Source organism: Grammomys surdaster, unplaced genomic scaffold, assembly GCF_004785775.1.
Source record: "Grammomys surdaster isolate TR1022 unplaced genomic scaffold, NIH_TR_1.0 63, whole genome shotgun sequence".
Taxonomy (NCBI): domain Eukaryota; kingdom Metazoa; phylum Chordata; class Mammalia; order Rodentia; family Muridae; genus Grammomys; species Grammomys surdaster.
Genome location: NW_021604565.1, coordinates 24569520 through 24594645, shown reverse-complemented (window position 1 = coordinate 24594645; position 25126 = coordinate 24569520). Strand labels below are relative to the sequence as shown.

Here is a 25126-nt window from a genome sequence, read left to right as displayed (position 1 = left end):
ACTGATTTATGCATTATACTCACACATACTTGTAGCTTCAGCATAGATCTCATTTACTGGATTCTATATTATTCTATTTGCTTGGAGAGTCTGTTTTTGTTACTCTTTTGTTGATTTTTGTAGCTACGTTCAGTAGCAAATTGTGCTTGACTTTTTGATTGATTTTAATGTCCAGATCATGCTGAACTCTATCTACTTTAATATATTAGGTAATTAGAGATTAATTGACATAAGATTTTTCTGAAAATTTCTATAAAATTTAACTATGAATCTATGTTTATAAGTGGGAAATTGTAATTATTGCTGCATTTTCTGTTGGATTTCCTGTTTCTCCATGAGCCTATTTTTGCTAAGGTTTATGTGACCAGGAATTGGTTCATTCCTTCAAAGTTGCCAAATTTGTTGGTGTATAATCATTCAAAAATGGGCTTAACTACCCTATATATTTCTGTGGGTTTTGTTTTATCTTGTTGTAGATCAGCATTTATTTTATTGGTTTTGACCACATTTAATTTTTCCAGGTAAAATTGTATTATTTTATTGATGTTTTTAAATAACCAATTCTTCATTTTATTAATTTTTTTTTTTTTACACAGGGTATCTCTGTGTAGCCCTGGCTGTCCTGGAACTCACTCTGTAGACCAGGCTGGCCTCAAACTCAGAAATTGGCCAGCCTCTGCCTCCCAAGTGTTGGGATTAAATGCGTGAGCCATCACTGCCCAGCCATTTTGTTTCTATTTTGTTTATTTCTCTTCCTTACTATTTTTACGGAACTTTGCTTAGATTGAAGTCTCTTTTTTCTCTTTTCTTCAGTTACTAAACAAAATATTTATTTGACATGCTTTGTTGTTTTTGTTAGTTCAGGTTTTCTTGTTGTTTGAGGTTGGTTTGATTTGAGACACATGCTCATTTTATATCATTGCTGTCTGTTTTCTAGCAATTCTTTCAAGCATCCCTACTCATGGGAATAGAAGTACATTCCACCACAGCATTAAAGTTACTATATGTTTTGCTTATCATTAATATCTCTTAGAGAGTTGCATTCAGTGAGCTGGCATCACGTTTGATTGCTTCTCTTCATTCCTCCCAGGCCCACTCCACTTTCCCAGCCTACTGAATTTTTCTGGCTTCAAAAACCCAAAAAAAGTATTCATGGATGGTGTAAAACCAATTTTCGTCTATCAGCCAACTATAAATTGACAGTAGCTGTTTAGTTAAGAGAGAGATTTCATACCCAATGTCATAACAGAATTAATTATTTTTCAGAAAAAAATAATGTTATAAGTGCTCAATGTATTTTTTGGGGAGAGGAGAATCATAAACTCACTTTCCTTGAATGTAGATTGTGTACATATATTTCTTTTGAGTTATTTACTGTTGCTATGGTGTTTGTTATTTTGTTGGATAAAAGTTTGTCTTTTCAAAAGAATAGCTATGAAGCCCATAATCAATTAACTTCATGATGGACAATTTATGTCAGATATTTTCTTCAAATGTCTCAAACCATTGCGTTCTTCTTTTTATCACAACATTCTGCATATGCATTTGGGTATACTTTCAGCATCATAAAAACTTAGAAGTCTATATTAGCTTCCAGTTCTTTGAGCTGGAACCTAAATTGTCCTCAGTTGAGAAATCAGAGATAGTTCAGTTCTTTCCTCATTGTGCATTTGGGCCAGGAGACACCCAAATCCTCAAATGTTTTAAGAGTGTCTCAAAATCAGCAATGAACAACTTTCTCCCAGGTCTTGCTTTTAGGCATTGACGAGATTCTTGTCTATATTACTTTATTTTGTAACTTAGACAATTGTATTGTTAACTATTTTCTTTTGACAATTGGTCAAAGGAATAAAGATTTAAACATATTTAAACATATGATAATTTCGATAACTGAGAAAGTAATGTATTGTATGATCATGCCTAATAATATTGAAAATAGATTTCTGGGCAATTGTAACACAGGTACAATATTGAGAATATTTGTGTGGAAGGGGAGTTTGTTGTACAGATAACTTTTTGTCCTTCTTTTAAGTATAATATTATTCAGATGGTTGCAAGGATGCTAAGTTTGAAAGCCAAGTACAAAGCCAAGAATGGAAGTAGTTTGCGTTGCATAGGCTGTGCTATTAGAAGTTGATTTTTTCATTATTATTTTAAAACTACTCATTTTTTATGTGTCACAATTATTAAAAAATGGATAGATTGATAATTTTATGGGTGAGAAACAGGATCCATTTCTTGTATTTCAAATTGATCTCAAGTATAATACATTTCATTCAGAAAGGTCTATTACTATGTTTTTCTTCTGAGTTTATTTATATTAAACAATAAATTATCCATAAAATTTTCACAGTAATATGTCTAATTGAATAATGAAATGAAATTGTAAAAATGTTCCATTTGCAAATTATACTTAAAGAACTTTATTATAACTTTAACCATAAAATAATCTAATTATTTATCTATTTAATATTTTAATTGATTAATATATTTTATAATAATTATTAGTAGTAAAGTAACATCCTAATTATTCATTTGATGTACATATGTATGTATATATGTATGTATGTATGTGGACACATGTTCCAGTGCACAGTTTAATTAGAACATGATTGGAGGGTTAGGGTTAAAAGTTGTCTATATGAGCACCTTCTCTCTTTCTTCCATGTACAGTGTAGAATCAAATTCATTCCATTAGACTTGGAGGCAAGTGCCCTGATACACTAAACCATCTTGTTGGCTCCTTTACTTTCTTTTTATAAGTTCATATAAAAGTTAGTATTCTACATAAACTTTTGGAGCAATGGGAAATCTTAGAATAGTTGGAAAACCCTAAATATAATAAATGAAATTCATTTCATCCTTTCTAACGCTTTAAAACATAAGTATTTCATAAGCAAATTTTTGTCCTTTAAGGTTTACATACATTTCTGTGACTAAAAGCATATTTTAATCAGTTGCTCATAGATCTTTTTCTGTAATATATAAAGGTAAACTGACTCAAATATCAAAAGGTTTGAAGGCAAAATCCTTGAAATGTCATGTCTATAAATTTGGAATGTGTTTTAAACCTGGCAAAATTTACTATCTGAACTCTTCAGGCATATTTCCTCTGAGAATAAGGATCTGAAACCAAATTCAGAAGTCAATGTGCATAATAGTTTATATATAATTACACTTGGTAATTTCTATGAATTAGCAATCCAGCTATTCCATTAATCTGTTTTATAGTACTATAGTTTTCAGATAATAATGACACATACATAAGACATACTTATACAACTATAATATCAATGACTGTGGTGGAAGTTTTGAAATTAAGACCAACATAATATACAGAGTGATATTAAGAACATGATTTTTAGCTACATGGTAAGACCATGTCTCAAAATCTTAAAAAACAAACAAACAAACAAGATAACAAGAGGCAGATCTCTCTCTCCCTCCCTCCCTCCCTCCCTCCCTCCCTCTCTCCCTCTCTCTCTCTCTCTCTCTCTCTCTCTCTCTCTCTCTCTGTGTGTGTGTGAGGTCTTAAGAATTTTGTGAAGATGAAACAATATTAAATTACTTGAAGAATCATAAAGACTGGATGATCTTGATAGAAGATTTTCATATTTTTTCTTGTTTAAAATTTACGACAAGTTCTTGTTATAGAAGAAACAGTATGATAACCAGAATGTAATTTTAGAAATACATCTCTGAGTCAATATATTATGTTGTTTTTCTAAGAAAATGGGGAGGTATTTAATATAATAGACTATATGATGAGTGAAACTTTATCAACATTTCTAGATAAGTGTGTCAAAGAGAGATAAGGATGTTTATGCAACTTTTGTTCATAAAGTGAATAAATGAATGTATTATTCATTCTATTACATTGATTCAGAAAGCACATAGCAGTGATTTAGAAAGGCAAGCAAAAGCTTTCTTATCCTAAATCGACATTTTCATTTGGTTTTTAAACTTGGTTACAAATCCCGAACAGCAAAATATGTATTCTCTGTGCCATTTGTAATACGATGAACATATACTAGTAGTAGAAATTATTGCTACCATAGTTTCCATGTGCTTCTGTGATTTCCTGAGTGATCACTTCTGATTAACATCCTCCTTTTCCTATGCTCCCTATTGATTTTCTGACCATCTGAGAGTAAGATACAAATTAGAGGTTATGACACATTCTGTTAGGAAACTCCATGTGATTACAGGAATATTTCAGACATGGGCAGGATTATGCCTTAGATACACTGTTGATATAGCGTAATAGTATCACTGTTGTAAGTGCCTAAATTTTCCTGTCACCTCATTTCTCCTATAATTATTAGGAATTAAAATATGAGCAAAACACCAAAGAGCTTGAATTTCAAATTTTGTGACTTGCTCTATTGAGTAGAAGAGATATATGTAGTCCTATTGAAGATAAGAAACAAAAACTGGGGGTAGCCACAGAAAATCCCAGTCTCCAGAGAATCTCGAGGCTCACAGGACCCAATAGTGATGAGGCTAGCTGAAATACCCAACAAAAGGGAGATACCACCTCTAGATACTGCCTCCAGTAGATATGCAAGCCTGCTAGTTGAGGGATGGGGCAAGCCATGCATCTCAAAAATTTTAACTCAGAAATGTTTCTGACCAAAGGAAAGACAGGAACAAAAATTGGAACAGAGACTGAAGGAAAGGCCATTCAGAGACTGCCCCACCTAAGGATCCACCCCACACTAATGCTGATGCCAAGAAGTGCTTGCTGAAAGAAGCCTCAAATGGCTGTTCCCTGAGAGATTTTACCAGAGCCTGACCAATGCAGATGCAAATACTCACAACCAATCATTAGACTGAGACTGGAGACCACAGTGAAAGAGCTAAGGGAAGGACTGAAGGAACAGAAGGGGATTGATACCTCATAGGAAGAACAATATCCACTAACCAGACCTCCCATAGCTCCAAATAGTTGTGAAGCAGAAGACGGCCTTATCTGACATTAGTCGAAGGGGAGTCCCTTGGTCTGCTTGATGCTTCAGAGTAGGTGTACTCTAGAGCAGTAAGACAGGAGTGGCTGAATGGGTGGAGGAGCACCCTCATAGAAGCAAAAGGTAGGGGGGATAGGCTTTTTGAAGGGGTAACTGGAAAGGTGTATATCATTTAAACTGTAATCAAATGATTATAAAAAGAAATAAACAAGAGACACATGAATTTATCAATAGAAACCTGATTGGACAGAAATATCTTTAAGAAAAGCATGAATTAACTAACTAAAATAAATACTTATTAAAATGTATCTTGTAAAATATCAAATGTGCAGTAAAATCCAAAGATGTTCACATTCTTAGAATAATTTATGCAAAACAGCAAATAGTAACAGGGCAAACTTCAAGGTCATTGAGTGGTAATATTTATTTTCAACATGTAAAATTCTATTTTCTGATTTTAAATTACATTTATTCGAAACTTTAGAAAGATATTTTGTTTCTATGTATAATTTCATGATTAATCCACTTAAAAATAAGAAATGAAGAATTTAGAAAAAAGGAGGGAATTAAACAGGTGCAATTCTCCATTTATCTAAAGAAAATAACATTTGTAGGGTATGAATCAGATAGTGAGAGTGACATTTTAGATGTGTGCCCTTTGTCATCATCAGGATTATGTGACTTGAGAACATACAAAAGCAGCCCATAGATCAGACTGTAGCTAAAGGGATTCATGCTTGCATTTTGTTATGAAGTTCAAATTGGAAACTGTTCAGGCAGAAAACTAATAGAAATGGGTGATAGCTAATTAACCTAAGGCTTCAAAGTAATTGCTCTGCAGGAAGCAATTTGAGCGAGACCTTTTAATATTTATTTATTTATGTATTTATTTATTTATTTATTTATATGCTTTTGAAAATCATAAAATACTCTATTTGACTTTTGATGAATTCGCAAAAAATACATGAATATAGGCAAGTATTGACTTTATAAGCTTCTACTTGATCTGAACTCTTGGTAAGCTTTTTAAAAAGCAAGAATGTAGCAAGAATTTCATTTATTTTTCATGATTAGGTCATGAACACATACAGACCTGTAGAGGTAGACTTGTCAGCTAAGTAAGGATCAAGGAGAGTATTGTATATATCTACCCAACCATGAGACAGGCTCTTAGGAGCGGACCCATTACAGTCAGCTAATTTAGAGCAAAGGGCTGTTGTATGGTGAATTGATTCACCAAGCAAGCACAGCTGCTGCTGTGATTTAAGGCACAGAATGAGATATTAGCATTGCAACCTGGTTCATATCTACCCTAGGCTCTAACTGTGCTTCTACACTTCTGTACATGTCTCTTTGCATCTTGATCTGTATATTCAAACAAACTAATTAGACAAAAATATAGTAAGCTGTCAAATTACCTCTGAGGGGCATGCCCTCGTGGACCTCTCACAGAAGTCGTACAAAAATTATGATCATTGATACCAAATGGCCAAGTTTAATTATATATATATATATATATATATATATATATATATATATATCACTGTTTTGAAAATTAAAAGAATTACATAGACAGTACTTTACAAATTTTTCTCTTCTAATGAAGTTAATGAAGTTAGCATAGTCTTCTAAAATACTGTATAGGTATGTCTGAGTTTGTTTTAAAGCTTGTTATGCCAGAAAAGATGGATTTAATCTTTTTAGACCTATAGGACATTTTACAATCAATTTTCAACACTCCAGATTTAGATTTAAAAACACATGAAAAATTTGACATATTTGGAGGTTTTATTTGTTAGATCACAATGAATAATGAGTCAAATAGTGGGTGAGTTTTATACTCTGCTTTATAATTATTAAGTCTGAAAATTATAATTATGTTTTTTATACTATATATCATATGTACATATATGTTACATACATGTTTATAAAATTTATCTAGTTCACAATACATCATTTAAAGCTTATTATCACTATTAGCCTTAAAGAAAACCAAACATTTAAAAAATTTAAAAATTTTAAAAATTTATAAACACAATGTCTAGTGGGTTTTTAAATTTTTCTATAACAATGTCTATTTGTCTGTTTTTTTGCAGGATTTATTTATACATGTGGTGGAACTTTAAAAGGACTTAATGGCACCATAGAAAGCCCTGGTTTTCCATATGGATATCCAAATGGTGCGAACTGTACATGGGTAATAATAGCAGAAGAACGAAATAGAATACAAATTGTTTTTCAGTCATTTGCACTAGAAGAGGAATATGACTACTTATCTCTATATGATGGACATCCTCATCCTACAAACTTTAGGACAAGGTTAGTGAATTTTCAGTGGCACACTAGAGGTAGAATATATCGTGGTAAAACTATTTGGTTCACAGAAAAAGCTAATTATAGGATTTGTTATAATAAATTTATAGCAAACAAGTACTATTCATGTGAAATCGCACAATTTATTTATCAATTTTCCTCCATAGGTCTGACTTACTAATAATAATAATTATGACTTTTCCACAGGTAGATAAAGGTTAAATATGATGCTTTAAAGTGATTATGGAGTTTGATTTTGAAGTTAATTAGCTTAAGGCTTCTTTTATTGTAGTTATAACTTAAGACAAAATAAAATTATACTGTAAAAGGTGTCTTTCAGAGATGTGAGTGCAATTGAATATACTATGTTATAAAAAATACTTTAAAATCAGTATTTATGTAATGGGGAAATACATTGATTTCAGAAAATATTTAAACAACTGATGAACACATTTTGCACAATGTTAAATCTCACATTTCAGATTTTACAATAGGAATTATGTATACATTCATATATATAATTTTTAATATAACTTATATTTATGTGTATAGATGTTTTACCTGGATGCATGTACGTGTACTATATGCATAAACATCTTGCACAGAGGCAAGATAAGGGTGTCACATACTCTTGAACTAGCATTATCATATAGGTGCTAGGAGCCACGTCCTCTGCAAGAATGACCAATACTCTTAATAGCTGAACCATCTGACTAGTGTTGAGATTTTATATTTTTGAAATTCATCAACTAAACATTAAAAAGTGTTCAATTTTTCTAAAATTGGTGTTTAGATTGTTATTTAAAATAGGTATGCTGTGTTTACAATAGACTATTTTAGCTTAGAAAAAGTCATAATTTAAAAAAATATTATAACTTAGAATAAAGGCAAAGTCAGAAAATATACATATCCTCCCAGAATTCTAACTATGTTTATATAGAGCTTATGGATAGTCAAGATTTTCTAGTTTGTATCTTATAATATTCTAAACAAATAATATTGTACACTGAAGAATGCTTTCATGTTTCAATGTGATAAAAATTATTTGGTAACTCTGTCACTGTTCCTAATCATAGACACTATGTTCTTGTTTATCTGCTTCAAAAGAAGCTCTTCAGCATTAACTTTCTAAACTTTCATCATTCTTTCACATATTGCCATTGATCATTTTTGTTTTTTCTTTAATTGAAAATAGATTTTTTTTTCGTATAGTATAACCTAAATACAGTTTCTCCTTCCTATACTTCTCCCAGTACCTCTCCAAGTCCTCTATCTTCTGGATACAATCGTTTTCTATATCTTATTGAGAAAGAACACATTATCAGACATAACAACCTACCATGACAAAATAAAATATAAGAAGATGAAACAAAAAAAATCATATTAAAGTTGAACACAGCAACTCAACCAGAGGGAAAGACTCCCAAATACAAACACAAGAGTAAGAGACCCACTTTTCACAGTTATCAACCCCATAAAAGGTTAAGCTAAGCGCTATCATACATATGTAACATATACATATGTTATAGTTGTCTTAACAACAGGCTTTGTCATTTGGGGATTTCCCTTGGAGCCTCTTGAACAACACACTCAATTGAAGGCAACCTAGTTCTACCACTGAAACTGTAACCTGCCAATTGAGACTCTATCCCCCATTGTGGGACGGTGGACTGTGAGAAGCAACTGGGTGCCTGATCCACAGCCCCTCCCACAGAGAGGTCTATGACCATCAATCATGAGGAACAGTGCCTCAGGCTCTCCTATATGTAGATGAGGTATCTCCAAGCTCTCAGACCAAGCCAGTAGGCGTTATCTGCTGTCAGACCCTAACCCACCCTTAAACTTATATAAGGGCTCTATTCAGGAGAAGAAAAAGTCTGCAAGAATCATCGTGGTGTCCAAGAGTTTCTGTCACAAGAGCTATAACACTTGGGAAGAGACCTGCTCTCCCGGAACCTACCTGGGACATCAAGCTGCCTTCTTGCCAGCTAGCCAGCTTCTTATCAGCCCAGCCAGGGCTGGCTCAGTGTGGAGAGACAGGTGCAGCACCTGGGAGTGACCAGGCAGCGACAGTGGAGGCAGCAGCGGAGACAGCGACAGCGGAGACAGCAGAGGCAGCAGCGGAGGCAGGCGATCTCCCCTCCCTGCTTGCACTCTGTCCCCTTGGCCCGGACCACCGCACCAGGCTGGTCCTAAGATCGTCGTCGGACGTCCTCCAGAGCAGGGACCCATACCCCATTACCAAAAGTTCATATTAGGAACAATTTAATAGAGTCTAAAAAGTTTCCACTGCACTAGTTTTCAAAAAAAGTTCCTACCCAGTTCCTTTACCAATAATTTCTCTCTCCACCTTATCTTCCCCCTTGACTTAATTCCCCCACTCATGTACCCATATGTCCCTACTCTGCCATAAATCTATTTTACTTTTCCCTCCCAGGGAGATCCCTGCATCCCCCTAGACACTCCTCTTTTTCCAAACTCTCTTGGTCTACAGATTGCAGCTTTGATATCATTAGATTAGATTAATTGCTAATATTGTCTTATAAAGGAATACACACCATATTTATTCTTCTGGGTTTGGGTTGCTTTTTCCTCATTCCATACATTTGTTTGCACATTTCATGATGCTATTTTCACAACAGCTGAATAATAATCTATTAGGTAGATGTACTGTATTTTCTTTATCAATTTTTTGTTGAGGTACATCCAGGTGGATTAAAGTTTCTAGTTAGTGTGAATGAAGCCATATGAACATGGTGAGCAGGTGTCCTTTTGTAAAATTGAGCATCCTTTTGTGATTATGCCCAATAGTGTTATAGATAGGTCTTGAGTTAGATAGATTCAAAACTTTCTGAGGAATGACCATATTGAATTCTATAGTAATAAAAGTGGCAATACAGGTTTGCACACCCATGAACAATGGAGGAGTATTCCCCTGCTCCACATGTTTGCCAGCATGACTTCTCACTTGTGTTACTGAAATTCCCAATTCTGACAGTTATAAGATGGAATCTCAAAGTAATTTTGATTTACATTTTTCTGAAAGGTAAGAACATTGATCATTGCTTTAATTGTTTCTCACCTATTTGAGATTCCTCTATTAAGAATTTCTTTTTGGATTACTTCTATATTTTTAAATTATATCTCTATTATGTAGGATATTGCTTTGCCTTATTGGGCATGGCCTTCGCTGTACAGAAGATTTTCAGTCTGACAAGGCTCCATTATTGATTATTGATATTAGTTACAGCCCTATTTTTCTATTCAGAGACTAGATTCCTGTGTCAATCTGTTGAATTCTATTTCCCGACTTTATCTTCTATCAGGTCCAGTATATCAGGTTTTCTTTTCAGGTCTTTGATCCTTGGAATTGAGTTTTGTACAGGTTGATAGAGATTTATCTATTTGCATTCTTTTACCTGTAGGCACCCAGTTTGACCAGGACCACTTGTTGAAGATGCTAGGTTTTTATTCCAGTGTGTACGTCTGACTTTAGCAAAAATCAGGTATCCATATGTTTGTGAGTTTATGTCATGGACCAAAATGTCTGTTTTTTATGCCAATACCATGCAGTTTTTATTACTATACCTCTGTAATGCAAACTGAAATCCAGATTGCTAAGTCTTCCAGCAGTACTTTTATTGTCCATGATTGTTTTAGGTATTCTGGTTGTTTTCATTTTTCATTTAAAGTTGGATATTGTCTTTCAATATCTAAAGATTTGTGTTGAAACAATGATGAGTATTACATGGAGTATTGAATTTCATTGAATTGATGATTGCTTTTGTTAGGGTGACCATTTTTATCATGTTGACCTTACTAATTCATGAGCATAGGATATCGTTCTATTTTCTGTTATCTTAAATTTCTTTCTTCAAAGACTTGAAGTTTTTACTATACAAGTCTTTCACTTGCTTGGTTAGGGTTACACCAAGATATTTTATATTATTTGAGGCTATTGTGAAAAATGTGTTTTCCTTGATTTTTTCTCAGGTCATTTGTCATTTGTACATAGGAGGGTTGCTGATTTTTCTTTTTGAGTTTATCTTGCATCCAGCTACTCTGTTGAAAGTGTTTATCAGCTGTCGGTATTCCCTGGTAGAATTCACTTAGGTATACTATTATAACATTTGTAAATAATGATATTTTGAATTCTTCATTTCCAATTTGTATCCCCTTGATTTCCTGCAGAAGTCTTATTGCTCTAGCTAAAACTTCAAGTACTATATTTAATATATAGATAGCTTGGAAAGTTTGCCTTCTTTCTGATTTTGGTGAAAGTGGTTTGCGTTTATCTCCACTTAATTTGAGGCTATAGGTTTGCTGTAAATTGCCTTTATTATGTTTAGGTCCTTAATCTTTTCAAGATTTTTATAATGAAAGGGTATTAAATTCTCTCAAAGGCTCTTTTGATATCTAGTGGGAAAATCATGTGGTTTTGTTGTTGTTCCACCTTCTTTTTGTCTTTCAGCTTGTGGTGGATTACATTGACTGATTTTCATATATTGAATCATCACTGCATCTCTGAGATGAAGCCTAGTAGATCATAGTGGATGATCTTTTTGATGTGTTCTTGGATTTGATTTGAAAAGATTTTACTGAGTATTTTTGTATTTATGTTTATAAAGGAAATTGGTTGGTAGTACTTTACTTTTTTGTGTATTGTTTCCCTGTAATTTGAATATGAAAGGAACTGTAGCCTCATAAAATGAATGCAAACAGTTTTTCTGTTTTTATATTTTGGAATGATTTAAGCAGCATTTATGTTAACTCTTGTTTGAAATTCTTAGAGAATTCTGATCTAAAACAATCATGCCATGGCATTTTTTTGATTGAGAGTTTTAGTGATTGCTTTTCTTAGGGGCTATAGTTCTACTTACCTTGTTTGTCTTTTCTTGATTTTACTTTGGTAAGTGGTACCTGTCAACAAAATTAAACATTTCTTTTATATTTTCCATTTGGTGAAGTACAGGTTTTTAATACATGTCCTGATGATTCTACAGATTGACTCAATATATGTTGTTATAACTTCCTGTTCATTTCTGATTTTCTTAATTTGGATATTCTTTCTCTCCTTTTTAGTTCGGTTGAGTAAGGGTTTGTCCATCTTGTTGGAACCAACTCTTTGTGTCATTGTTCCTTCTTATTGTTCTCTTTGTTTCTATTTCATTGACGTCAAAATTCAGTTTGAATATTTATTATTGTCTACTGCCTATAGGTGTGGTTACTTATATCTATTCCAGAGATTTCACAAGTGCTGTTCCATTCCTATGAACTCTTTCATTATTTTTGTGGCATACAACTGTTGCTATTAACTTAGCACTACTTCATTTACATTGAGTTCTAGAAAGTCTTTCATTTATTTTTTATTTCTCTTGATGCAGTTTTTATTTCTTAGAGAGTTGTTCAGTTTCAATGAGCTTGTAACTTTCTTTTGTTCCTATTATTGTTGATATCTAACTTTAATTCATGGTAGCTGTTAGGATACAGAAAGTTATTTTAATTTTCTTTTATCTATTGTGACTTGCTTTGTGTCCAAGTATATGGTCAGTTTTGGAGAAAGTTCTATGAGGTGCAGAATAGATTGTATATTTTTGTTTGTTTGTTTGCTTAGTTGAAATATTTTATAAATATCTATTAGATCCTTTTGACTGATAATTTCTGTAACACGAGTATTTTTGTGTTTAGCTTTTTCTGGATCATCTGACCTTTGTATGATAGCGATATCACAGTCTTTACAGTATCAGTATTTGAGAGTCAATATATGACTTAAACTGAAGTAATGTTTCTTTTATAAACTTGGGTGACCTTTTGTTTAGGACATGGACAATGAGAATTATAATTTAATTGAGGTAGATTTTTACTTTGATGATTATGTGGTGTCATACCCTATCTCTTTGATAAGTTTTTGGTTGAAGTCTACTTATTGGTTATTAAAAGGCCTATAGAAGCTTAATTCCTAGGTTAATTTCCTTGTAATGTATATACTTTTTCCAACCATTTACCCTATGAAAAATATTTTTATCCTTGATGATGTAGTGTGTTTCCTGGATATAGTAAAATACGGGTCCTGATTGTGCATTCATTCTGTTAGTCTGTGTCTTCTTTTATTCAGGAATTGAGACCTTTAAAATAGAGAGATATCACTGACCAATATTTGTTGATTCCTGTTATTTTGTTGGCATTGGTGTGTGTGTGTGTGTGTGTGTGTGTGTGTTTGTGTGTGTGTGCTTATTGTTTGTTTCCATTATTTTGATTTTGATAGTGTGAGAATATGTATTCTCTCTGTTTTTATAGGTGTAGTTTATCTCTTAATTTGGAATTCTGTATGACTGGATTCGTAGAAAGAAATTATTTAAATTGACTTTATCATGCAATATCTTACTTTCTCCATCTTTGATGATAGAAATTTTTACTGGATGTAGTAGTAGTCTGGACTGACATCTATAGTCTATTAGTGTCTGTAGCATATCTTCTTAGGTCCTTCTGGGTGCTAGAGTCTCCTTTGATAAGTCAGTTGTAATTCTAACAGGTCTGCCTTTATATGCTGTTTGGCCTTTATGCATTAGAGATTTTAATGGTTTTTATTTGTTCTGTATGTTTAGAGCTTTGATTATCATGTGATGGTCTTTCTTGATCCAATCTATTTGATGTTCTGTATGCTTCTTCTACCATTTTAGGCACTTCCTTCTCTATGCTGGGCTTTTCTGCTATGATTTTGTTAAGGATATTTTTAAGCCTTTATGATGACTTCTTTTTTTCCTCTGTTTCCCTCTATTCTGATGTTTTGTCTTCTAATAGTACCTCAGATTTTTTTGATGTTTTGTGTTAGGACTATTTTAAGTTTACAAATATCTTTGATACATGCAAGAACTTCTGTTTTATCTATAATGCATGAGATTCTCTCTTCCAACTCGTACACACTGTCCATAAAGCTTGTCCCTGTAGCTCCTGTTCATATTCCTAAAATCATAATTTTCAGAATTCCCTCAGTTTGTGATTTCTTCATCGTTTCTTTTTCTAATTTCATCAGTTGAACAGTATTCATTTTCTTAAAATGATCATGCCTATCTGATTTCTTTAAGGGATGTATTCATCTCTTCTTTAAGGAACTATGTCATATTTATAAAGGTTATTTTCCTGTGTTTCTGATATGTTAAAATATTCAGGCCTGCTGTGTTAGAATAGCTAAGTTCTACTACTGGAGAATTATTTTCCTGGATGTTATTGATTGAGTTTTTATGCTGGCAGCAAGGCATCTGGGTTAAGGATGGTTATAGGTCTAGGTGCTGATTTCTGGGTTTGTCATTATTAGTTAGATGTTATGTTCCTTGGTTTCTCCTTCTTCTCTAGAGTTTCAGAGAGTTTGAAATCTATGTGCTCCCTTTTTCCTACCCTGTTCAGCTTGACAACTCACAGGGAATACCTGCTATTGTTGAAGCCTGGGATTCTGAGATGAGTTGGAGGAAGGAAGATTGAAGGAGAAGGTTTTTGTGATATCTTGGGAGTGGGGTTATAGATAAATATGAGACCACAGCAGGTTTCTGGTTACAGAATTGGGCATGAGAATAGGGGGACTGGATCTCAGAAGCAAAATGAGAGGTGTGGGCCTACCTTTAGTCTATTTGTTGTCTGGGAGGAATGGTCCTTGGGCTAGCCAGTGTTGCTTGCTGAAGTTGGGATATGAAACAAGCAAATGTGAGAATGAATGAGTTTAGGTGCAGATGGTTTTTAGGATCCGTATGAAGTATGGACAGAGGTGAAGGAAGGTTTAAAATGGTGTTCCTTTGTAGTACTAAGGAGTACACTGGAGTATTAGATCTGGGGAAACAAAGATTTAAAAGAGAGAAGGTCTTCAGGAAACCTACTAGATCTTCTGGCAGAGATGACCTCAGGTTCAATTAGTTTGTGTTTTAAATAAGCCTTTTATATTCATTGTTCTACCACGTTTAATTGTAAAGGAAGTCATGAGGAAGATGACATTTCTAGAAGTAATAATTTTATTACTGTGGTAAGTTTCTTGCTCAAGAGCTCTTTGGGCAAGTTGTGTATATACTACTAATGCTGCATAACACTAACAGTGAGAAAATATTGCCATCTCATTGTGCACTTCTGGCAATTTTAGAGAAAATAGATATAAAAAATCTGCAGAGAGGTAGCATCTCATTAATACAGATTTGAACTGTTTACAGCCAGAGTGGAAATTGAATCTGCTTTAATTGTTTAATAATATTTGTTTATAAGGTGAAAAGTTTACTAGACTGATTAACAATGGGAATATAGTTTTAATTTATTTTATCATTTTAACTATTTTGACTTACTGCTTCTGATTGTTGTTCCTCTTACATGGCTAAGCTCATTCAGTTGTATCATTTTACACATACACTGTGTGGCATCTGTTTTACACAATGTCCTTTTATTGACATGGCAAATGTCATTAGAAGTTGATGTTTATTTTTAATGATACAACATCAAGACAAAAAACATCCATATGAGCCTGCATTGATGAACATGAATGGGTAGTGGTGAACTGATGTTTTCTTCCCATAGCTGTTTGTATCCAACCAATAACATAGACCATTAGAGGTTACAATTTTTTTCAAGAATTTTGTTAAAATATTAAGCATAAAATAAGAAAGATTTTTTTTAGTTTTTCTTCACATCAGTGATGCATTCTGTGTAATTTGTGTAAATATAAAAATATGAACTAACCTTTTAAGTATTATCTGATAGCTTTTATAGATGTTATGATAATGGTATTCTTTATGTACACATCTATCCTCTAAAGGTATAAGAAAACTTAATATTGATTTATCACTGCAGCATATAACAAATATCAACAAAACGTTTCACCTGAACATACAAAACTATATGCCTTCTTCCTAGAACTTCTAAATTGATCACATACCCACTCTCAAATCAGATCTGAACAAACGTACACATAAAGATTGAAGTAACCCCCTACATACTCTCTGACCAACAGGGATTAAACATGGACATCAACAACATTAGAAACAGCAGAAAGGCTACTATCTCATGGAGACTGAACAATTCTTTACTGAATGAATACTAGGTCAAAACAGAAGAAAAGTAATAAATTAAAGCCTTCCTAGAATTCAATAAAAATGATTACACAGCATACTCAAACTTATGGGAAAAATGAAAATTGTGCTAAGAAGAAAGTTCATAGTACCAAGTGCCTACATTAAAAAAGAAAAGGATACATCTCTCACTAGCAGCCTAACAACATACTTAAAAGCTCTATTATAAAAACATACAAGCACAATCAAGAGGAATAGATGGCAAAAAATAATCAAACTGAGAATCAAAATAAAAGAAAACAATTCAAAGAGTCAATGCAATGAAGAGGTGGTTCTTTGAGAAAATCTCCAATGTGGACTAACACTTAGCCACATTAACTAAATGATAGAGAGAATATCCAAGTTAACAAAATCAGAGTCAAAACAGAAGTATAACTACAGACACAAAGGAAAATCCAGAGAATAATAAGCTGTATTCAATAAAATTGGAAAACTAAAAGAAATGAATAATTTTCTTAATAGATATCCCTTGCCAATGTTAAACAAAGATTAGGTACGCATCTTAAATAGACATAGAACCCCTAAAAAATAGAAATAGTCATTAAAATCATTAAAGTCTCCCTAGCAAAAACATTCTAGAGCCAGAAAATTTTAGTGCAAAATTTTACCCTGATCCCTGATCACTAGCACAGGAAAAAGGCACAGATATCCTTTTGATATCTGAGCACTTCCTTAATTCTCTATGGATCGGCCAGTTGGGGGCCTTTATAATAATGATCATCTATTGAAGAAGAAAAAGAAAGAAAGGGAGAAAGAGAGAGGGGGGGAAAGAGGGGTGGGAGGGAAGGAGGGAGGGAGGGAGGGAGGGAGGGAGGGAGGGAGGGAGAGAGAAAGAGAGAGGGAAACATATCTTATTTTATGAGAATGTTTGGATAATTGACAACTACTGTGAGTTCTCCTCATAGATGAGATCCACGAACAATTAAGCATACTCTAGCTAATGGTTCTAAATCCATGTACATATAGATAGTACCAACTTGACTTAGTGGATTTAATTCTGTGAGATTGAATCTTCAAAATTTGTCAGAAGCTATACCCATGTAGACTCACCCAAATAAGCACCTAAATAATAATAAAATAAATTTCAAAAAAAGAAAGCTACTTAAAAAATTTCATGGGAAAAACAACATTATAAAAATAAATACATTTGACTCAAAAACTAAAAACTAAACAAGCATGAAAAAAATAGACATGCTCACATGAAAAAGAGAAGGGTATGAGGCCTCTTCTAAGGACAAAGAACTACAGGAGACTTAGGAATAATAAGTACATAATCTTAGACATGACATTATGTCATAAGACATAATCTTCCCTAGGGAAGAGACCCAAATTTGTTATCTAATACCAAATGGTCAGCCTGAAAACATATGCAAATGAACATATGCATACACATTGTACTGACTCAGCCAGCTGTAGAATATTTAGAGGTAGAATATTTAGCCAGTTGCATATATTTAGAAGTATATATGCATATATGTAACATGATTATAGCATATGTATATATGTTTTACATGTAACAACAATTACAGAAAAAGAAGAAATGAATTTGAAGGAAAGTAAGAGGTGGAGTACATGGAAAGATGAGGAAGGAGGGAAGGAAGTGAAAAAATTATGTAAACATAGTCTCCAAAATTGTTATTTTTAAAAAGAGCACATGAACTTGAAAGGAAAACTGTAGGTGATAGGTTAAGAATTGAAAGGGAAGTTGTGTGCACTTGGATTTTATAAAAATACATGATAGTTATGTATGAAATAAATACTCAACTAAAAACCAAAAACATGAACATGGTATTGGGATAACTTATTTAGTATTCTCTTCTCATTTCAACCTGAAATTTGGAACAAATATTTAATTTGCAAAGATTACTTTCCTGTATGTATGCCTATTTACCACACATGTGCCTGGTCTTTTGAAGGTCAAGGGAAGGCATAAGATGGATCCCCTGGCATAGGCATTACAAGCAGCTGTGAGCTGTGTGGTTGCTGGGAATCAGACCTGGGTCCTCTGCCAGAGTAGCCATTATTATTATTATTATTATTATTATTATTATTCTTTCCTCACAGTACAGTTCCACCCTCTGATAGCTTCCCATCCCATTCCTCTCGCCATTTCCAAAAGGATGTCTTACACCCACACAACCTCCTAGGCCTTCCCACTCCCTGGGTCTCCAAGTCTCTCGCGTACTAGGAGCATCTTCTTTTACTGAGGCCAGACCAGGAAGTCCCCTGCTGTAAGTGTCAGGGGCCTAGGGCCAGCCAGTGTATGCTGCCTGGTTGGTGAAGAGAAGCCAGTATTCTTAACTGCTGAGACATTTCTCCAGCCCCTTGAATTCAAAATTTAGCATCTTTACATTGTGAGGTAATTACCATTATTAATATCATATGTTAAATAATAGTAAAAATAAGCTTGCATCACTTGTCCAAAGCAATACTGCTGAAAGTAGAGCAACGCATACAATTATTGCAACCAAATGTATCTGTTTAGAATTTAATCTAGGTTCCTAATGTGAATGCTGAATTTAGTGAGGAAAAACTGGGAAAGAGAAATCCGACATGCCCTCCAGACTGTGCTTATCCACACAATTTGTTGTTTCATTAGAAGTTGGCAATGATGCTGGCAGAGTTTGACTTGTCAGTGCCTTCCACTCACTGTGTTCTTGCTTTTTTCACTCTCACATGGCATCACATTCTCAGTTAATTCATATCCTTATGGTTCATCTGCTGTTCTTTCTTTTAAAAATTTATATTTATGTTTCATTACTTTTTATGACTTCCAGATTTTTTTTAAAATATAGCTTTCTGGATATATATCACAACACTGCAGAAATGATGGCTTGAAGATCCTGAGATTCTTTCTAAACTACAGAGATGTAATCAGACTCCTAGCCCCAGCTTTATATCACTACAATAACTCTCTTAATTTCTAGTCATTAGTGCAATTCGTGGGAGGGGGCGGACTCCACCCTCACAAAGAGAAGGTGAGGTGTGATGGAGGGAGGCATGGTGCTTGGGGGGAGGGAATGAAAATGAATTTCATGAATTAATGAAAAAAAAAAGACTTTTCCATACTCTAGGAGTACATATATTCTTCTTCCATTTATTTCACTTTTACCCATTGAACGCCCAACTCTCCAGTTTTTAGCTTTACTCGGTTGCTTGTAAGTTGAAGACTTGTTGGCTTTTCTTTGTTCAGTCTGTCATGTTCATTGGAATTGTTCTTATTCAGATAACAGTTGGGCAGTCATGTCGGTGAGACAATGTGTGTGTAGCTTCTCATATTTCTGTAGATCCAGTATCACAGGAAACTCCCAAAATTTCTGACTCGTGCAATGATTCAACCTCATTCTCTGTAAAATTTCCCTGAGTCTTATGTGCAGAAATATTGTGTAAATAAATCCACTGAGACTAGACTCCATTGCTCTGTGTTTTGATTTATTGCAGCTTTCTGAAATAGTCTCCATATCCTCCAAAGAGAACGTTCCTTTGTTTTTAATTGGATATTTAATTTACATTTCATATGTTATCCCCTTACCTCATTCCCCCCCCCAGCCCAGGAACCCCCTATTCCATCGCCCCTCCTCCTGCTTCTCTGTGGATGTACCCCTACCTATCCCCCAACTCCGACCTCCCCACCTCGAATTCTCCCACACTCGGCATCCAGCCTTCATGGGACGGAGGATCTCCTCCCCCATCTATGCCCAACAGAGCTATCCTCCCTTACAAAAGAGTGGTGGAGACTGCTCTTATCTGTGGGTATAAGGACACGTGTTTATTGATTGTTGTTAGGAAATATACTGGTTTAAAAAATTAATGGTTACAGAGTCTCCATGAATGGCCATGACCTCATTAGCACTGAGTGTATTTAGCTAGATTAACTAGGTAACTAGGTAAGCAAAAGATAGAAGTGGAATAGGAAAAGATTACAGAAAGCCTGGTGGTTCAGCCCTATAGACTGGTGCTTAGGACAAAGCAGAGACTAGGTCAGAGCATTTTCAGCAGACAGATGATGTTATTTTGACTATTACCAAGAACCTGTAATACAAGGAATTTCTGGAACTCAAGTCTGTTCTAATCTAGTCTGGTCTGTGCTCCTGAGCACTGAGTGAGTCAAGTGGAATGAACAGGTTTTTTCTTTAATATGTTTTTAAGAGGAGCCCCCTTTTTCTGATTTTTATTTCATTAGTGGTGACCATACTTTGTCACTCTGTTATATTTAATAGCCTGAAAGTAACATTTCAAGGTATTTTATACCAAATAGTTTGTGTCAGCACTAGCATAAACTCACTATTTACCACTATTTATTTTAAGGTAAGAAGATATGTAGCAATTATTTAGTTATTCAATATCACTATATACTATTCAATCTTATTATGCTTTAAAAAATATTTTACACATAATGCAGATTGCTTATATTTAATGAAAGTAGAGCATATAAATAGAAAATCTTTAAGGAAATCATTATAACATGGAACATCTTGAAATTTAAATATGTGAATAATTTTGAGAGATTTACTAAATATTTTATAATGGTAAATTTTTAGTTTAATTTTTGTTCTGAGACCCAATGATACCCTAATTCATTAATCTATGTCTATTTTTTGAAGAATGCATGCATAATGAGCAAAATGATGTAAAAGATTGGATCACCAGGACTACATAAGAAAGCCAGAAATAAAGACTTAGAAGAGGGAAAGATAAAGAGATAGAGACAAAATGTAAATTTGAGTAAATGGATAATACTGTACACTATTTCATTAGTGCACACATTATAAAAACATTGAGAGACTCATGAACGGTACTTGAAATGATTAAGTTTATGTTCTTTAAAAATTCATGTGTATAATTCTTCCTCAGCATTCATACAAACTAACAAGTACTTAGTTATAAAATAGAGAATTCAAAATGCAAGCTATGTATTTTATGTAAGAAATAGCTAAATAATATGGTTTTGTGCAATATAAAAGAATATATTTGACAGTGATTCTATGTACATTCAGCTATAGAAAAAAGATTATATTGTCAAATTAAATTAAGTATGGAAGATATTCACTATAATTACTTAAATGATGATAGTAAAGTGTTCTGAAGAAGTGATTCCAAAAAAAAAAAAGTGGAGCTTGGAGGACAAAATGTAGCTAACAAGAGACCCCTGGTTTTATGGCAGATCCTCCAGGATTTGCATTCAGAAGATTTAATTTAGAATGGCTTACCAGATTAGGATGCTAATTGTAGTGTCCAGCGGTTAATTTACCTGTTGATTCTGAACTAAGTTTGTGTAGTGTTTTCCTTCATGCTGTGATTCGGCTAGGATCCAGAGAGGGAAACAAAGTGTGAGTTTGTGAGAAGTGTACCCTAAAAGGCTGTAGGAATTTGAAAGCATGGGGTTGGCGTGGCAGAGACACACCAGTGGGAACTTAGCGAAATGGATGGAGAGATTTTGGAGCTCCAAGTCAGAGAGTTTGCCGAGATGAGAACTGCCGAGATGCAAAACTCAACTAAACAAAATAAAATTTATACAATTATCAGCATCATTAAGAAGAAATTTAGGCATATAAAACATATACTCTCAATGTGCATAATTAAAGATGGTGTTAGATGGTAATGAAATTTACATTACATTATATTACAACTATATATTACAATAAGATGTGTGAAAAGGAAAATGTTACAATTCTAGTGTTTGTGGTTTTGTTTGATTCAGAGGTATTTGATTTCTTTTTAACTTTTTCCCTGGGAATTTGATACATGTACATAATGTATCCTGATCAAATCTATCACCCATTTTCCTTCAAATCCTCCTTATCTATCCCACCACTCTACGCATGTTTTTCTAAACTTACTCTGTCTCTCCTTCCCTGTCATTCTTTCTGTCTCTCTACTTTCCCCCCTTTCTCAATCCATATCCCTTACATAAATATACAACTTATAGTGTTCTTAATATATAAACATTTTGATCATCCCCAGAAGTTTTGCTGGATCCAGCACATCTAATCCCCATATCTTCTTTAATAACAAGTCTATGTGTAGTATATTTTCACTATGAAGTACTAGTGTCTTTCTAAGCCTTCACATTAATATCCTTAATGATTCAATAGAATACTTTCTCTTGTTTCTGTGCTCCTATCCCACTGGGTAAATGTGCTTGACATGTATTCACACTACTATGTGAATCAAAATCTTGTTCCATTTTGTTGGTGAACAACATAATATTCAGTTATCTATTTTTATTTGATGAGCATTTGAATGATTTGAACTCAGGGCTGTTCTGAATAAAGATGTACAAGCATTGTTGAACAAATCTTGTGTATTCATCTTCATTTAGTATCAAAAGAAAATATTAATTCATTAAACATAAAATAAAACCCTTAGATTTTATTAAAATATTGTTGTAGTGGCTACACAGATGGTTCCATGGTCAAGATTAATGGGTGTTCTTCCAGAAGGCCCAGGTTTACTTTCCAATTTCCATAAAGTTGGTTTAAACTATCAGTAATTACAATGCCTAGGAATCTAACACTTTCTTTTGGCCTCTGTGGACACTGCATATGTGGTTCACAAACATAGGTGCAAGCAAAAATCGTGTACCCGTAAAAATAAATAAATTAAAGCTTTATTATTAGTTACTTGCATCACACAGTGAGATTAACCAAATTCAAATTCTATCCATAATAACCAACCTCCATCTACATAGTTAGACTACCTATTTTTTCAAGCCTCACATTACATTTTACATTTTATTTATCAAATATACTGTAAGTACTTATCTAGTAGCTAACACAAACAATCCATGACACATTCAAAACTGGAAATACAATTAGTTGCCTATCCTCTTTTATGATGAAAATGTCAATTACATATAATTGACCCTTCCTCATTACCTAATATTTAAACTATTCTTGTTTTCCTTTCTACATGCTTAATTTAAAGAAGTATTTTAATTTAATAAAAATGATCAAATTGATATAAAAGCTGTCTACTCTACTATTGGTATGTTGAAGTTCTGGTTGGTCTACATTTTTGCTAACATATGAAGTACATAGCCATTTTTGTCATATATTTTTGCTATTTCAAAGCAGATGTAACTAGATAGTTTATTTATATTTTATTCTGACTTTTGATCAAAATACTTTCTGTATTCTTAATTATATTAATGATCTTGCTATTACTAAGGTAGAAATGTAGAAAACCTCTGTGATATGTGTTTGATAAATGTTTATGGTTCAATTGTCTCATTTTATTAAATTATGAGTGGCTTTCTATTTTCTGATACTATTCTTCAATGAGAAACATTTTGAATTGTAACAATTATATATTTACTGTTTAGTCACTATGTGAGTAACTTCTGTGCTGCTATATAAATATTTGAACAACTAATGTTGGAAATATTTTATATTTTATTCTCATCTAAGGTTTAGAATATTAGAGCTGATAATTATAACCATAATTTGTCAGGTGTAAAAGCATATAGGATTATTTTATTCTGTCTGGCTATTAATATGAAGAATTACATGACATGTATTTTAAGGAATCCCAAAACAACAACTCCCAGATGGTTGTTTCTGGGCAGTCACAGTTAAGCTAAAAGTACATTTTGCAAAATGACTGCTTGAACAGCTCTTGCCACAGAAAACTCAGATTTCTCACTATTTCTTCAATGAGATTACTCTCCTCTCTAGTTTTTTTTTTTGTTTTTGAGATTATTCACAATAAATACATAAATGGTTTATCATAGTGATATAATACATTTCTAATTGTAGATAAATTCCCTTAATGCTACTTATCCTTACAATAACAATATTTTGTCCAGAATTTTTGGTAAGATCAGTAATTGATGCTTAGGACTAATGTTTGAGGGCTCACAACTGCCAGTAACCCTCTCTCTTCTTTGGGAACCAATGATCTTTTATGACCTTCCTAAACATCTTCCCTCTTATATATGTATGCATAGATACACAAATATACTCCTCAGCTCCTCTGCATATATGTCCTAGATATTAGCTTTGTATTTTTGTAGGGCTTAGAGTATGAGCATTTGTTTCTCTCATTCTGTTGCCTGCTTTTGAAACTTAATGTCCTCTATTAGGTTGCCTTCTTCTGCCTATATGAGTGCTTTTGCCTTGTTATACTGCATCTTGTTTTGCTGTCTGATTGTAGTCTCTTGGAGGCCTGCTCTTTTCTCAAGAGGAAAGAGAGAAGTGGATATGAGGGAAATGGGAGGTAAAGAGGAGCTGAAAGGAGTAGGGAGGAGGGGAAACCATTGTCAAAGTGAATGGTATGAGAGAAGAGTCTATTTTCAATAAATAAAGAAATGTACAACTTAATAAACTAAAACAAAAGCAATATATTATATCACAGTTTGTTATGTGTCATATTAAAATGCTATACTCTTGGCAAATCCAAATACCCAGTCGTAAGGGACACAAATGAAAGAATAGGAGTGAGAAGGAAAGGAAACTTTGGAGCGTACGTCCTCATTTCCTTAACTGATAGAACTCCCCATAGCTTCCTTCAGAAAATTCTAGCAGTGTGCCTGAGCAGTTCTGTTGTTCTTGTCTTACTTCATTTATCTCACTGGCTTTCTTCCTTTGCTCCCTGCATTTTGTACACAAACCTTTTCTTCTCAAGATAAATATTGCCTATCATTTTACTTTGTATTCTTTTTAAAGACAGTGAATCACTCCTCTCCTTTCCTGTAGGTAAAATGAGATTGGGAACACCTTCCCAATGAAGAGTATTAGAAAATAT

The 25126-nt window shown here is 33.5% G+C and overlaps 1 protein-coding gene across 3 annotated transcripts in view; it reads left to right on the top strand.

The window, feature by feature from the left end:
- Positions 1–25126, top strand: part of Csmd3 (CUB and Sushi multiple domains 3) — a 1130934-nt gene that overhangs the window by 87914 nt on the left and 1017894 nt on the right. For all 3 annotated transcript variants that reach the window (XM_028765583.1, XM_028765601.1, XM_028765593.1), the window contains exon 2: positions 7064–7286. In XM_028765583.1, the coding sequence (XP_028621416.1) occupies positions 7064–7286 (223 nt within the window). The remainder of the gene's footprint in view (positions 1–7063; positions 7287–25126) is intronic.